This window comes from Acinonyx jubatus, chromosome B3, assembly GCF_027475565.1.
Source record: "Acinonyx jubatus isolate Ajub_Pintada_27869175 chromosome B3, VMU_Ajub_asm_v1.0, whole genome shotgun sequence".
Taxonomy (NCBI): Eukaryota; Metazoa; Chordata; class Mammalia; order Carnivora; family Felidae; genus Acinonyx; species Acinonyx jubatus.
The window spans coordinates 47,106,223-47,123,788 of record NC_069386.1 but is presented as its reverse complement, the minus strand read 5'-3'; the positions used below and the strand labels follow the sequence as shown (position 1 = coordinate 47,123,788).

General features: G+C 33.1%; 1 protein-coding gene across 14 annotated transcripts in view; it reads right to left on the bottom strand.

Moving 5' to 3' along the window:
* The window catches only part of ZNF280D (zinc finger protein 280D), a 375,018-nt gene that overhangs the window by 54,190 nt on the left and 303,262 nt on the right, over positions 1 to 17,566 (bottom strand). For 10 of the 14 annotated variants that reach the window (XM_053223975.1, XM_053223974.1, XM_053223978.1 and 7 more), the window contains 2 exons: positions 12,825 to 12,880; positions 40 to 10,195 (listed from right to left, as the gene is read on the bottom strand). The exons of 2 other annotated variants lie outside the window; for them this stretch is intronic. In XM_053223975.1, coding sequence (XP_053079950.1) covers positions 9,571 to 10,195; positions 12,825 to 12,880 — 681 coding nt within the window. In that variant the 3' untranslated portion in view covers positions 40 to 9,570. Of the gene's footprint in view, positions 1 to 39; positions 10,196 to 12,824; positions 12,881 to 17,566 lie in introns of those variants that run through there. 2 more of the 14 variants (XR_008299156.1, XR_008299157.1) reach the window with 2 other exon arrangements.

The window sequence follows — 17,566 nt, the reverse complement described above, 5'->3', positions numbered from 1 at the left end:
TTTTTATCTGACTACTTTAAACTTTTATCTGTCTGCTTACAATTTTCCCTTTATTACTGGTTTTGAGAAACTTTATTATGCTACTTTTGTGGGTTTTCTTCATGTATCATGTACTTGGGATTTGTTGAGCTTCTTGGATACGCAGCTGTATAGTGTTCATGTTTGGAAAATATTAGGCCTCAATTGCAGCTCACTGGATTGTTTGTATTGCTGTCTTAAAATCTCTAAACTTTTCTTCTGCCCTGTCTGATCTGCCATTAATCTCACAATTCTTATCCCAGATGTAGTTTTTATCTCTAAAGATCAATTTTGATTTTTAAGTATCTTCTTAATTTTTGAAGATAATTCTATTAACTATTTTAATGTCTTGTCCTAATTCTGACATCTATATCAGTTCTGGGTCAATTTTGACCAGCTATTTTCTTTATTATGACCAAGTTTTCCTGCCTCGTTGTGTGCCTGGTAATCTTTTACTGGATGCCAGACATTGTGAATTTTACTTTTGTGTAAAAAAAAATTTTTTTTTTTACTCTTGTTCTGCTTAATGTGGAAATTACTTGACCCTTTCAGGTCTTGTTTTATGATTTGTTCATTGGGTACGGAGCAGTGCTCAGTCTAGGGCTAATTATTTCCATACTACTGAGGCAAGACTTCCCTGAGTTCTCTACCCAATGCTCCATGAATTATACATTTTTTTTTCATTCTGGCCTTTAGGAATATGCACTTTCTAGCCCTGTTTAAAATGCCAACACTATTTCCCCTAATCCTTTTGGATTTTTCTTTCCTTCCCCCTGGTTAGTTTCTCACATAAAACAAAGTACTCTGCAGAATACCGCACATCAGGGCAGCTCTCTCCTCTCTGGGACTTGGTCCTATGAACTCTTCTTCTCTGGGCCTTTCCAGACTCTCAGCTGTGTCTTCTCACCTCATTGAATCTCTCAGGTTTTGTCTCACTTACCTTCCTCTGTTTCTTGGCTTGTAAACTCTCAAGGCTGTAAACTCAGGCAATCATAGGGCTCACCACATTTGTTTTCTCTCATGGATTCACTACCTTTCGTTCTTGAGGTCACTGTCTTGAAAACCATTGTTTTATGTTGCTTTTTTGGTTTGTTTATTTCATGGGGGAAGGTAAATCCAATCCTTATTATTCCAAATTTATCAGAAGTCAAAGGTCTAAAACTATTTTTTTAATTATGCACAAAACCCTGATTCTTAACAATCCCAAGGGGGACTAATTTAAAAATAGTAAAAACTAAGAATTGCTGAGGTAGTTCTAAAAGGTTAGGAAATTCTGACACAGGTTCTAAGGCACTGGCTCAAAAAGATTTTCACGATATTATCAGTCAGGATAGGTTAGACTTATATTGTAGTAACCACCCCCAAATCTCAATTAGTAACAGCAACAAAAATTTCTCACTCATTTTAAGAGTCCATTGCAAACTGGACCGGTGATTTTTCTGTTCATTAGTTACTCAGATGACAGAGCAACCACCATCTCAAACAGTGCCAGTAAACAAATCAGAGGAAAGATAAGAGTCTAGAAGGTCTCATACTGGCAATTCAGTGCTTGAGTTCAGAAGTTACATGTCACATTTGCTTACAATTCATAGACCCAGACAGATTGCCCCACTCACGCATAAAGGAAGTGTCATCCTGTTGTGTCTGGTTCTCTAGGGAGAACCTAACCATATGGGACCATCTTTCTGGTCAATAGCTATTCAGTGCACCCTCCTTCCTACAGCCCAAATACAGTTTCTCTTCTAAGCAGAAGTAACTAAAAAGTCCCATTAAATCAATGGCAGCAAGCTCAAAGTTCAGTATCTCCTGCCAGTCTCTAAATTGGGTAATGGTATGCACTAGTCTCCTCTTAACTATTGACCTATGAATTGAAAAGCTATCCGTCTCCTACACATACAAGGTTGAAACAGAAATAGAAAGGGGAATTTGGGAGATACACAGTCACTGGTCCAAAACAATTCCTTGATACAAGAATGCTCTACTCTGGTGGCTCAAAAATTCCTTGAGGGGATCCCTAATCCACTGATGTCTATAGCTATTGATCCCACCATCAAAGAGGCCCTTCCTTTTTTCTTTATCCTTCTGATCACATCTGAGGTGGATATTGGGTAATAGGTTCCATCTGCTACATCATATAGAAAGGTGGGAGCCCGAAGGATACAAAAATACTAATTTGAAGGAATATATTCACTCCAATCTTCATAGCAGCATTATCAACAATAGCCAAATTATGGAAAGAGCCCAAATGTCCATCGACTGATGAATGGACAAAGATGTGGTATATATATACAATGGAATATTACTCAGGCATAAAAAAGAATGAAATCTTGCTATTTGCAATGACATGGATGAAGCCAGAGAGTATTATGCTAAGTGTAATTAAGTCAGCCAGGGAAGGACAAATACCATATGATTTCACTCATATGTGGAATTTAAGAAACAAAACAATTGAACATAGGGGGAAAGAAGAAAGAGACAAACCAAGAAACAGACTCTTAATTACAGAAAACAAACACACTGATGGTTACCAGAGGGGAGGTGGGTGGGGAGACAGGGTAAACAGGTGATGGGATTAGGGGTGGCACTTGTTGTGATGAGCACCAGGTGCTGTATGGAAGTGCTGAGTCACTAGATTCTACACCTGAAACTAATATTACACTGTATTTTAACTACCTGGAATTTAAATAAAAACTTGGAAAGAAAAAAAAAAGTTGGGGACTCAAGGGTTCATTTTAAGACTTGAACATTTATAAACTTTTAGTCCAAATTCATGGTTTCTTTGACAGTATACCTCTCTCCAAATTTTTGTTTTTTATATGATTCCAGTTAGCAATGAGCCAATAGTCACACCCACAATTTTAAAGAAATGGTCCCCACTTAACTGGAGTACCTTGAGCCCATCAGGCATTGATACAAGACTGACACTTCAGCACCCATTTCCTAAGCCATTTTGTCTACCTGAACAGATTTACTGGGCATTAGCATTTCCAATTCCTGACAGACATTAATATTTAGGAAATAGGAATAAAGAATAACATTTCTGGGAATTCTCAGGAATCCCCAAATTATATGCATTCATCATTCTGTACTTTTCATAACACTATAATTAATATATTTTAAAATAGTTATCACCATAATAAATACTGCATCATTTTTCTGCTAAATGTTTATATTTTCTGTTAAAAAGACATAAATATGTGATTTCTTAATAGGAACCAATGTACTGTGACAATATTATATATTTCAATACCACTCTCTTTGCCTGACACAGACATTTGACAACAGAAAACATTAAATGAAGGAAATATTAGCATAGACGCCAAATTAAAATCATTTTAAACTGTAAGTACTACAAATACTTGTTATAAGTTTATCTTAAAATGAAACTTAAAAGCACACAATGCATTAATTGACCTGATAGTTTTTATCTTTATTTTGTTACAAACATTTCAGACATAGAAACTTATCTTTCATATTCACATTTCTATTAGTTGAATTGCTAAGAATTGTCCAAAAACATCTATAAGCTGGCATTTGGTTACATGTTGATTTATAAAAGTTCTTTTCCTTTTTAATGATGAAAATATTTTGTCGGCTTTCCCTGATTTTGGTCTTGCTGTTGAAATTGATACTGCTTTTTCTAATTTAGAGTTTAGATCAGTTTCTAACTTCATTTCATTATATGCCAAAACATTTACTTCTTTTCTTTGCATTTCTAGTTAAAGTATTTGCAAAGAACAGCAGCCTTTGGCAAATAATCATACAAACTTAGAAATGCTGACAAGTTTATTTGGTAGTATTTGAAGGTTACATTTGGACGTCCCATGAAGGGACAGGACACAGAATCACAGGTCAAAACTGACAATGTAAGGAATTAATTTGCTTCCATGTGTTATTTCTTAGAACACCAGTGATGGGATTTGCATAAAGTATACTCTATATATATAATCCTATTCATATTTATTTTACTTATAAGAATGACTCACCGTTAGTAGCAGACAGGAACATAGACATACATTCATAACATGGCAATAGCTACAAGTAAGACTGAATGATCAGGTTGTGACAACTTCTCTTCCATGTCCTCCTGTTCTGATTCCTGGAAATGTTGAACTTATTCTTGGACTCTATATCAGCATTCCCCATTCTTGCTTTTGTGCTTGACTTCAGTGGATTCCTTCAGTCCAATAATGGCTCTAAATTCATTACTAAGCTTTAATTCTTGCTTAGTTGCAATTCTTCTTCCTGTTTCACTAATTTCCTGAATGATGGGTCATGAGATTCAGAAAAATACATAAATTTCCCAAGAAATGCTGTGAAAGAATTCCTACATAGAAACACTATGGAGGCGGGATCTCCTTAACCAAATTAGACATTTAAAACAATTAGTATGATGGCCATATTCTTGAATTAATTTAGCTTTGTTACTTAAAGGCTTTCTTGTTCGACTGATTGGGGATGAGAAGTTCTGTCTTTCCCAGCTTTTCAAGTGCCTGAATTTCTGGACTTTTCTTATTTTGTTTCCAATGGATATCTTACCATTTCTCATCTGGGTTCATGTCTTTCTTAAAATGCAACTGTCAAATGCAACTAATAAACAAAATTGTTATCCAAACTCTTCCAATAGAGATAAAACTTCACTATATTATTTTTCTTCCAAGTATTGCAGGCAAGTTTACCAAACGTTTCACCACAGCAAATGTGGATCACCTCATGTAGCTTTACCACCTGTCACCTAAGCCAATGCAATATAGTTTAATTTAGTTCAATTTTGCTTCTTTTTATGGCAGCACTCCACTTTCAGGACTAATCCTGTATCAAATGAGGTATTCCCTAACTGTATTAACTAAAACAAAAATGGTTATTTCTCCCTCACGCTATATGTCCATCTAAACAGGGAGGCTAGGTTTACAGTCCCTCAGGAACCCAGCCTGATGCAGCAATCATCATCACCATGTCAGAGAGAAAAGAAAGTTCTAAAGAGTCTCGTATCAACACTTAAATGATCCAAATTGAAATAACTTTTCACTCACAACTCACTGGCTAGGTAACAGTCACATTACCACACATTGGAAATACTTGGTGAATAGCATAAATTAAAGTCACATTAGGTTAAAAAAGCTAAATTTGTTTGAAGAGTCAAAATAAAATCAAGATAAGTAAACTCTTAACTCTAGGAGTTCATACTGGAACAAGAAGCTTTCCACAAGCATCATGGGAAGATAATTAAAGTTAAGTATTGGTATTTGGCTACTTAAAAACTAAATATTCTTCAATCTAGTATTGCACTTAGACTCCCTACAGGTAATAACAAGACCAAAATTTATGAAGTGAGAGCTTCCCTGTAGTGTTTATAAAGTGACAATAAAATAATTATAAAATTATGATATACTTACATAAAAAATATAGAGCAGGTGCTAGCAAACGTTTTCTTAAAGTGCCAGATTTAAGCTTTGGGCCTGTGAGCCAAATGGTCTCTGTCTGGTACAGTTGTGCTATTGCAGTGCAAAAACTACAACAGACAATATATAAACAAATGATATGGGTATTTTCTAATACAATTTTGTTTATAAAAACAGGTGGCCAACTGTGGGTCACTGTCTGCTAGCCCCTGATACAGAACAATTAAAGTCATGTTTTTAAGGCAGTGGATGAAGACTTGAAATATTTAAAAAATTTAAAATTATAGTTTAAATTCTCCCAAATTCCCCACAAATGGCAAGTTATACTTTAAGATTTAAAGGGTTTTAGTCATTTTTAAAAAGAGGTTGGATTGGGTGAGTGATACAGTCAATTTTTCTGTTCTGTTTTTGGAAAAGCCAAATGACCCCAGATGTACCTGGGATATTTTCTAGAAACCAAAATCCAAGGTAACTTCTGTGATCAGCAGGTATTCAGGCCATTAACATCTATAGCTATGGCTTCATTTACAGCTTAGCTCAATAATCTTCATGGTGATACACTGTGTCATCAAAGAAGACTAAATTATGCTTAGTATATTCATTTAAATAATGAAACTGGTTTTATAATATTTTTAACATGCAATTTACATAATTGTAAAAGTGATTTCTCAGGATATCTCATTCCTCTACAAAGTTACATTTGTTTGCTAAAGATGTGTTTAATTCCTTACAAGTATCTTTTAATTTATAGCTTTTGGGGTAAAAATTAAACATTGCCATGACTTTTAAAAATCTAATACTATTTTTTTGTCTACATGGATCTGCACATGTGTCTCATTTGAAAAAATAATTTAAAAATAACTTTCTCTCTTTTAATACTTAGAAATAGGTAAGTTAAATGTTTCATTTCTTAACTGAAAAAACAAGTCTTATTGTTAAGGTAATCTAGTAAAAATGAAATATTTGCACTTCTTCTGTAGTGTCTACATACATACAAAAGTACTATGTCATTGAAGTCAGTACAAGTGAGTGGTTTTGGAGTAATGATTTTGATGGAACAAAAATAATCATGTCAACCATGAAGTAAAAAAATGACATTACAGAAGCCTACAAAAATTTAATGATGTTAAATTTATATAATTATTATATAAAGTATATCTTTAGTGGCTCAGTTGGTTAAGCATCCAACTTTGGCTCAGGTCATGATCTCATGGTTCGGGAGTTCGAGCCCTGAGTCAGGCTCTGCGCTGACACCTCAGAGCTTGAAGCCTGCTTCAGATTCTGTTTCAGAATCAAGATCAAATTTCATTCAAATCTTAGCTTTTTAACCTTAGGCCAATAATTGCCTAGATATTTGGTTTCCTCATCTTTTTACTTACAGCTAAAACAAAGTGACTTGTATATTATCAGTTCCTTTTTAAAATGTTTAGAATAGTTCTTAAAAAAATTCATGGATGAAAAAAATTCCAATTTCCTCCCTATTGGAGAGACACAAAGGGAAAGAAAGAATACAAATAAATATGGCATTCAGATTTTCAATGTAAATTAAAAGTATATCCACAAAATGAATATAATGCTTCTTAGTGTCACTGAACTGCACTTAAAATCAATCCTAAGTTTATTGTCAGGTAACAGGGAACTATTATACGCTAAGGCACCTTGGTAGGTAGTTCCTAGGCAAACAGTCACTAGAGTGCATCACTGGCTTTCAGTGTCAGATTAAGTCAGTCTAAGCACTCTAAAGCAGGCAAAGGCAAACCACAATCCATGGGCCAAACATTCTTGTTTTGTAAATAAAGTTTTATTGGAACACAAACAAGCTATTATTTACATTACATCTACAGCTGCTTTCAAGCTACAAGGAAGAGTTGAGAATAATTGTGACCGTATGGTCCACAATTATTTACTATCTGGCCCTACACAGAAGTTTGCTGTCCACTGTTCTAAAGCACTGCTACTCAAAGGCTTGGTCTGTGCACCTGAACTGTTTGTTCCTCAATGGAAATAAGGAGATGGTATGAGAACATAAACCAACTATGTTACCAAATACGATGCTTATTTCAACTACACTTTTGTTTTCATTGCCAGACTTTCCTTAGAGTTTGGTACAGTTTCCTCTTCTCCTAATGGATAGGCATAAACAGTTCACTGATTAGCTATGTTGAACACAACTACTCTAAAGGTATATAGCCACAGAAGAAGGAACTACCCAAAGCTCAAAGGGATAACAGTGTCATTAGAGACTTATTTTGGCACAGTGATCTAGGGTTTTGTACATTAGGTGATCTGCCAGCCGATTAATTGAATAAGATTCATAAAATAGTCTTTACATAGACTTTCTTCTACTCCTTCACTTCTAAGGTTTAAATTACTCCAAAAATCTTGTCTGCTATACTCTTATGTTTCAACAAGGTGAAGGGTAACAGCTAAAAAGTCCCTCTCTCCCTATCTTTTCTTGGTAGCAGGAAAGATGAAAATATGTGACCCCCTCAAAAAAAAAAACTTTTCGAGAAAGTAAATCAATAATATATTTTGCCTGTTTACTCTTTTTACTTTGCTGGGCAGATAGAAAACTAGAATAGTAAATTATATTTCTCTTGCAATAAAAGAATTTTTAAAGCAGATATATTCTCTGTAAATATTAACAGTATTTTCCCCTGTACTTTAAGTCCTAATTTAAAATAAATCATGCATCAATTAAAGAATACAGAATGAAATCCTACCACTAACTTCAACATGAAATTTCCTTGAACAAGTATACAATTTCTAAAGGCGCCAAAGGTAATCCAACTCAAGCAGGTTTCTGAAAAATAAAATTATTCAGGGACAGATTTTTATTGCAAATATTTACTCAAAAACTACTATATACAGCAGAATTTTAATAGCCATTTAAAACATTTAACATTCAATGAAACAAAATTTAAGAATTCAAAGCACATTTTAAGAAGTAAAAATGTAGCATTTTAAATAAAATTTTAAGTACTTTAAAGCAAACTACTTTATCCATATTATTTATTTCTATATCTACTATTTTCTAGATGATAAAAAACAACTGAAAAATCTATTTAGCAGCCATTTTATGGATAAAATAGGATATGGATAAATTAGACTAAATGTCCCAAACCAATTTTTTACATCACTGCTTTAGGTCCCATTTGAAGTTTCTATTTTACAATTAAAGAAAAAGTCACTTAAACATGGCATGAGCCAGGACATGTTTTCCGTTTACTGCTTTACAATATCTACATTATACCATACTTTGGTTTGGTGTCCAGACCATTTTTATGGGTCTATTTCTAAAGATCATTAAAACAATATTAAAAGGATAATAGCTACAGGAGTTTCAACAATGGGTTTCTATTTTATACAACTAGCACATCAAGGGATTTCTGCACAGCTTACACACTGACAAAAAGCACAAATATAAATTTACATATTAATAATGTCACTTTCACTGAAAGTTTAATTAAGGTAAGCTTACAGCCTTGCAGGCTCACACTTGTAGGGAGGTACACAGATTCAAATATTCTGTTTACATGCTTGTGACAGTCTGGAATGTTATATTAAATCCAAAATTAACTTTACGTTCATCCAAATTCTCATTAGATCAATTAACTTAGCACTCTAAGCATGCCCCATTTACCAGCATCATACTCGAAATGAAGCCTTCGTTAACAATGCCTATCAGCCATTACTTTAAATCAATTATTCCCAAAAGGTATGTGGTTTCCAAATCTCTTCCTTTAAGTAACCTGAAAAGAATATATAGGTACTAAGAACTTTTAGCTTAGGACTGATGGAAGTTTCAAAAGCTTTATCATTATAATTAATATTCTAAAAATCAATTCATACTGGCCACCAACTTCTCTTCAAAAACTGTTAAATGAGACTTTTCCATTGCAAACTTAGCTTTCATTAAAATCCATAATAGTTTTAAAGGCTTTTTGGAAATCCATACAAATCATGCTATTATGGGTGAATTGATTTCTTTAATAACCTGGATTGAACATACAGGTAAAGTGTAGATGAATGACCTCCCTCACATTTTTCTATTTCTGAACTCTACAGAACAGAACCACTGAGTTCACCTGATAGCACTGTTCCAAATGTTATTACCGTTGTACACTAAACTTAGAATGACTAATAAATTTCAACTTCTTTCTTTTTCATCTGCCAGGTCTACTGTTGTCTCTGTTGTGCTAGGGCTATTTTCCCCAGGAACACTGCCAGTTTGATCAGATACTACGTCATCAGTCTTGGCTGAAGGATCACCACTACCTTTCTGAAGAATCTCTGTGGCTTCATACTCAAGTACCTCTGATGGAGTCAAAGGTTCTAAATGAATACTGCCTTGCTCACTAACATCAGAACTAACAGATTCAGGTTCATCTCTTTTTCTCAAAAATTGATCAATGCTAACATCACCAGATGTTAACCGCAAATCCTTAACATTCTTTGAAGAAAACTTAGCTTCACTGGAGTTGGAATCTTCATTCTGATCACAAGAAATTATGTTTCCTGAACTTTGGCACATCTTCAACTCCATTTTCTGACAAACGTGCTCTATTTGTTTTTCCTTTTCTACTTTATCTGCATCAATATTTGAATCATGGCTGAAGATATTCTTTAAGCCAGTTTTCTGATCTTCAAGACAGGTATCATTTTCCTTACTTGACACTGTTATGCTTTCTTCATTTTTTGTTGCTAATGAGCCTTCAAATGAATTTGTAACACATTCATTTTTTTCTTCCTCTGAAGAAGCTTTATCTTGTTTACTGAAAAAATAAAGCCATTTATTATCTATTCCTTTATAACACATTGTATTTGAACACTATCAAAATAAAGACATGCTCTTAAAAAAAAAAAGATCAAAGCACATTTGCCAAAACAGAAAACAAACAAACAAAAAATAACCCAAATCCCCAGTCCTTGCCATGTACACTTTAGGAGGTGGCCAGTTTCTTAGGCATGAGACTGAGAAACTCCAGAGTCACATCTTAAAAGGAGACCTGGGGAATCTATCAAAACTGGTTTTAGTCCTGATAATCATCACTTTCAACTGTTCACACTCTTGCCTATCTAGGTTACAATTTAAGCATTCTTATTAATTTGTAACCTTAAAGAAGAAGTGAACATATTTGGAAAAAAACTATTTTTTTAATGTTTATTTTTGAGAGAGACAGAGACAGAGAAAGAGCATGAGTGGGGGAGGGGTAGAGAGAGAGGGAGACACAGAATCTGAAGCAGCTCTAGGCTCTGAACTGTCAGCACAGAGCCCCAAGTTGGGCTTGAGCCCACAAGCCATGAGATCATGACCTGAGCAGAAGTTGACGCTTAACCAACTGAGCCACCCAGGAGCACCAGAAAAAAACTACTTTTTAAATGATTTCTATATCCTCTTAATTAGAGTGTCTTTCCCTATGCAAAATTAAATAAGCATTCATAAATATTTCCCTAATATTTAATAGCTGAATTTAAAAAAACATAAACATATGCCTGAAAAAATATATGTAAATATATACAACATGCATACATAAATATGTTTGTTTGTATATATAAATGTTTATGTGTGTATAAGTGTGTGTGTTCACACTTACCCTGGCATGTTAACACAAACTATGTAGTGAATCATAAAATATTAGATGATTTCAGGAGTAGATTCCAGTGATTCATCCCAACAAGTGTATAACACCCAGTGCTCATCCCAGCAACTGTCCTTTATTATTTAATAGAGTAAATCACCCACATTCTACTACTTTTCTTCCTAAGTTTAATAGTTTAAAAATGTAAAAGATATTTGTACAAAGACGCTCATAAAAACAATGTCTAAATAGTGAATACAGAAACAACCTAATACTAACAAAAGAACAATAATTTAAATAAACAATTATGGTAGTAAATAGAACATATGAATCTTCCTTTAAACATTGTTGGTTTCCAAACCAAATCCCATTAGGATTTTTAACTAACTACTCATTATTAAAACTATAAATTAATTTGGAAAATGGCCTATTATGCAGTAGTTATTAATTAGTTATTTTCTATCACAGTAAGTTTGCATTTCTTCATTTAGATCCTGCACAGTTCTCATTTTTTGCTCCTCTTGTGAAGAATATTATATTTTATAATCACATTATTGGTATACTGAAAGATTCAGATTTTTATAACAAACTACCTTAATTTATACTCTCATTAATTTCATTCTTAGCTCATTTTCTTGGATCTTATAGGTCAATTACGCCATCTGCAAACAATTAGTTTATTTTCCTCCTTTAAATTTATATAATTTTTATTTTTATTCAGATGTTATTGGACTAACTACAATTTATAGAAAACATTATAGAGAGGTGACTAGTCTGCTTTTTCTAACTCCTTTGTTGAAATTTTGTTAACCATTGCCCCTGTCCCCAAATTCTAGGTGAAGAAAGGGCTAAATAATTTTTCTAGCAAAGTCTAAGAAACACCTTCATAAGGCCTTATTCCATTATTTTCTTCTCAGGGGCAATAGATGAATCACTCTTATTTGGTTAACTAGCACCCTACACCTTACGCTGTATAGCTGTATATAAAATACACAGCATAAACACAGCCATGGGGAAATTACTTAACTTGAAAGATAAAATTATCTTTATCTGGAATTAAGTTCTAATTTGAATGTTAGATTCTCTTTTGTTAAGAAAGCTTCTAAAATGTCTTGGGCTCTTTAGTGTTGATCAGAGAATTACATTTTTTAAAGCCAATTCCTGAAGTTTGAAACTTTTATGAGTTCCCACCAAAAGTTTTATAGCTTTTGAAAATACTTTAGACAGAAAAGATTTTAAGATGATCTGTTTGCAAAAATTGTCCCCATCTGTCTTGTAACTTGTAGTATCTTATAACTGTTTTCACTTGATAGGAGCAATTAAAATCTGTTAACATTTTATTTACTAATAAGTACTTTTTAAAATTTAACAACTGTAAGGTGTTTAAAAGATGTTTAAAAGATATCAAAACTTAAAAAATGATTTTAAAACTAAGGATATACAGTATATTTTTGTTGTATTAAAATTTCAAAGTTTTATTTTAATTAAAGCTAAAATAACAGGGTACCTGGGTGGCTGAGTCATTGAAACGCCAGCTCTTGGTTTTGGCTTAGGTCACAATCTCATGGTTTCATGGGTTTGAGCTCCACAGAGGGCTCTCTACTGACAGTGCGGAGCCTGCTTGGGATCCTCTCTCTCCCTCTCTCTCTGCCCCTCCCCCATTTGTGAGCTCTCCCTCACTCTCTTTCTCAAAATAAATAAATAAGCTTAAAAAAAACTAAACAAAATAACTGAAATATCAATTAACTAAAATAATGCAGTTCAAATATCAAGCTTTTTATATACTTGAATTTCAAGAGAGTCAGTTTTTCCTTATATTTACCTTTCAGAATTTGATGTTTCTGTTTCTCCTTCAGCCATATTAGTTCTTGTAATTTCCTGAAACAATTAATAATGTTTCTTTTATATTCATAGTTAGGCTTAAATTAAACTACTTTAATGATACTAAACTTTCTGGATTAAAGGAACATAAATGTTCAACCTAACATACCAAAGAAATAGAAAAACAATTTCTTAATCTAAAGTATGTACTAGAATAATTCTCAAAAGCAGACTTTAAAAAATTGTCAAAAAAAAAACCTATCAGAATTTCAGTATACCAAGTTTCCAAATCAAGGTCATGAAGCAATTACCCAGTTATAACAATACCCGTTTTTCTTAGACTGTTTAAAATGTGGACTCTAGTTACAATCACTTGAATAGAAACACAACTTGAATTTGAAAACAAGTTGCATCCATAGTAATTTTATACAAATATATTAAATACAAACATTTATATAAAACATTTCTGAAATTATAATTTCATTTTGGAGTCATGTTAACCCTTCGTATAATATGAGATGATAGATTAAATATTTTGCTTACTTGAAATGTTTTAGAGGGAGAAAAGAATGCAATAAAATTTCAGTAAGCCAGAGACCAGACCAACAGTTCATAACAATTACTGATTATTGAGCACATATGATGCATGAGGTAGTATGTTAAGAGCTTTGCATTCATTATCTCATTTAATCTTCATGTTAGACATTCTCAATTCCATTTTTATAATAAGAAATACGATTGTGTAGGTTAAATAGAGAACCCTAGGCAATAACCACAATAAATGGTAAAGATTCAAATCTAGGTCTAGTTCTTAACTACTATAGTGATTGACTATTGAAATTGTTAAGGGTGTATTAATCACATACATTTATTTTTTTTACTCTCCTAAAACCCTGCTAAATTGAGGCAAAGATATAAAATATTTTCATTCATAAAGACCACAAAAACACCAAACCATACTAATTGTCAATGAGATTTCAACAAATTTTTAGATGGAAAGTGACTGTAAGAGTACAAGTTAACTTTGCAGCATGGAGGAAGTTACAACTAAATATCTGAGTAAATGAGTGCAAGGAGAAGAGAATCAATTTGTCCAGGGAACTTAAGCAATCTGGTATTTGGAGTAATTCGGTATAATATCCAGTACATAAAAAATAAAAATGAAGCACAAGGACTGCTGAGAAATCTAAATGCTCTTTCCCCAACTCATATAACAGATACCTACTCTTTCCTCTACCACAGAGGCTAAAGGTTAACTTTATGAACTAAAGAGAATCTAGACTTGTGAACACCAGGAATGACAAAGGGCAGCCATGAGGTACTGGGAGAAAACAGAAAAATTTAGTCAAATTCCATAAACTGAATAAAGGTCCCTACAGTTCTCCCTGACTAGCTCCCAAAATGCCAGCAGCTGGAGGGATCACTCTTCACTCTACTACCAACATCTGGAATCTAGAAGATTCTTCTTTGGAGAAAATTATTAGATTCAAGACAGACAAGGTTTCCTATAATGACTTTGAAAGCATCTTCCTCACCAAAGAATTAGTTCATCAGCATCTGATTTTCCGATGGGAAGTCTGAACAATTCCCATACGGACTATGCAGATTGTATAGACCACTAATCCAGAAGAATTAACTAACCTTCATATTATAATACATGTCAACAGTTCTCCAAGTGTGTTTCACAGATACCTTGGGCCTCCAAGACACTTTCAGGAGGCAGGTGAAGTTAAAACTCTTGGTACAAAAGCAGTAGTGAGTAATATGCTGGCATCTCAACATCAATCAAGGCAGTGGCATCAACCCGAAACTACACTAGAAGTCACTAAATAATTCTTCACTGGCAAACACCAGCAGCAACACTCACTTTATTAAATATCAATCTCTGAGTTCATGTCTTTTGAATATTCTATGTGATAAAACAGAAGAATGCATAAAGCACTGCTATTGTATACTGAAAACACTTGGGTCTGAGACTGAGTTGCAAGTTGAATTTAGGCATATTTTTTTCATAGAATATCATTTTTATTTTAAAGGATGACTGTCAAACTGAATATTGAAACTTGGTTATTTAGGAGATATTTTCTTAAAATTGACAAAGTAAGCCTGTCATATCAAAGAAACAACTGACAGTGTTTATTGCCATAATAAAATTAAACAAAAATTAAATTTTAGGAAAACTTGCATTCACCATTGATTAGATTAATGGCTAATAATGAATGTGCTTACTTGGAATTATACATAAAACATGTCAACACTTGCAAGATCTATGTAACACAGTGAACCATTATTTCCAAATGACTAATCTATGATGCTATAAAATCATTTATGAATGATTCAATCAAAGTGTAAGACAGACCAATAGATTTTAATGCAACAAAGCATAAAATAGTTCAGTGATATGGAATCAAATCCTGCACTGCAAAAAACCTTTAAGAAAACTTCCACTTGTCTACTTTTTAAAAATTAATTAATTAATTTTCAATAAAAAAAAATGTTTTATTTATTTTTGAGACAGAGAAAGAGAGAGCATGAGCAGGGGAGGGGCAGAGAGAAAGTGAGACACAGAATCTGAAGCAGGCTCCAGGCTCTGAGCTGTCAGCACAGAGCCCGATGAGGGGCTCGAACTTACAAACGGTGAGATCATGACCTGAGCCGAAGTCGGACGCTCAACCGACTGAGCCACCCAGGAACCCCAAAATTTATTTATTTTTTAATTTACATCCAAGTTAGTTAGCATTAAGTGCAACGATGATTTCAGGAGATTTCTTATTGCACCTTACCCATTTAGCCCATCCCCCCTCCAGCAATCCTCTGTTTGTTCTCCGTATTTAAGAGTCTGTTATATTTTGTCCCCCTCCTTTTTTTGTACTATTTTTGCTTCCCTTCCCTTATGTTCATCTGTTTTGTATCTTAAAGTCCTCATATGAGTGAAGTCATATGATATTTGTCTTTCTCTGACTGATTTCGCTTAGCATAATACCCTCTAGTTCCATCCATGTAGTTGCAAATGGCAAAATTTCGTTCTTTTTGATTGCTGAGTAATACCCCACTGTATGTATGTATGTATGTATGTATGTATGTGTGTGTGTGTATGTATATATATATATATATATACATATATATGTGTGTATATATATATATATGTGTGTGTGTATATATATGTGTGTGTGTATGTGTGTATATATATATATATATATGTGTGTGTGTGTGTGTGTGTGTGTGTGTGTATATATATATATATATATATATATATATATATATATCACATCTTTATCCATTCATCCATCGATGGACATTTGGGCTCTTTCCATATTTTGGCTATTGTTGATAGTGCTACTATAAACATTGGGGTGTATGTGCCCCCTTCAAAACAGCATACCTGCATCCCTTGGATAAATACCTAAATCTAACAAAGATAAATCTATACACTGAAAGCTACAGAAAGCTTATGAAAGAAATTGGAGAAGACACAAAAATTTGGAAAAATATTCCATGCTTCTGGATAGAAGAACAAATATTGTTAAAATGTCAATACTACCCAAACCAGTTTACATATTCAATGCAATACTACTTGTCTACTTGTGATGAGTATCAAAAAAAAATCACAATTATTTTAAAAGATTATCGAAGTACTGGCTAGGGCTGGACATTCCTCATATATTTCATCCACAATAACAAGTCATAACAGACTGAATGCAGAAACATGAAAATCTAGCTTTATTCTATTTAACCAGATATTAAATAGTTATGCAAAAGTATAAAACAATACCAAGTCTTCTAACTAAATATCTCATGTTTCAGAAAATAGTTATTTTTCAGAAAAGTGTTATTTATATGTTACTATATGTGAATATATAGTAGGTTTATTAGTTTTGTTTTTAAGTTACATTTTACAACTCCTATTTTTAATTTCTAATATGGCAAATCCAATACTTTTTGAAAGTACTAAGGGATGTATGTAAATATTACCCCCTGGAGTTCTTCAGTGCACAACCTGTATGACCATATGAGGCAGCCCTGTCCCCATTCATAAACAAGTTTTCAAAGAACTTTGTAGTGCTTTACTCTTTAGTGTGTATGGGCAGACAAGGATCACCACACAATTGAAGATACCCTTTAATGTCAGAAATACCAAAACAAATAGAAAAGGAATAAAGAGAGGAGATACGAGACATCAGAGACACTGCTGGGAACAAAAGAAAAAATATATAATTTATATTTAGTATCCCCAAAGAAGTATCAGATGTTATTACATCCATTAAACAAGAACAAAAATTATGAAGAGAACTGAAGAAAAATATTAAAGAGCTCTTCAAAAATAAATACATGACAACTAAAATAATGTGTTAAGTACAGTAAATGTTTTTAAAAAGACTGTATAAAAAAGAAAGATGGAAGGCAAGAAAGAAAATACCATACAATTAGAGGAGTTAAAGTAGGAAATCAGTGTCACATCAATAGGAGTTTAGAGAGAGAAAAAGAGAAAGAGAATGAACAAAGTAAAGTGAAAATTTACCAAATAAATAATACAAGAAAACTTTCCCAAACATATACATCCAAATTACAAAGGTTTATCAAATGCCTACCATAATGAATGGAAAACGGATGACTGGTGAACATATTATGAAATTTCAAAACACTAAAGATAATCACTAAAGTTTCCAGAAAGAACAAAATAACCAAAATGCAATGAAACTGGAGCAAGAATGGCATCAGACTTATCAAAAACAATACTTTCAA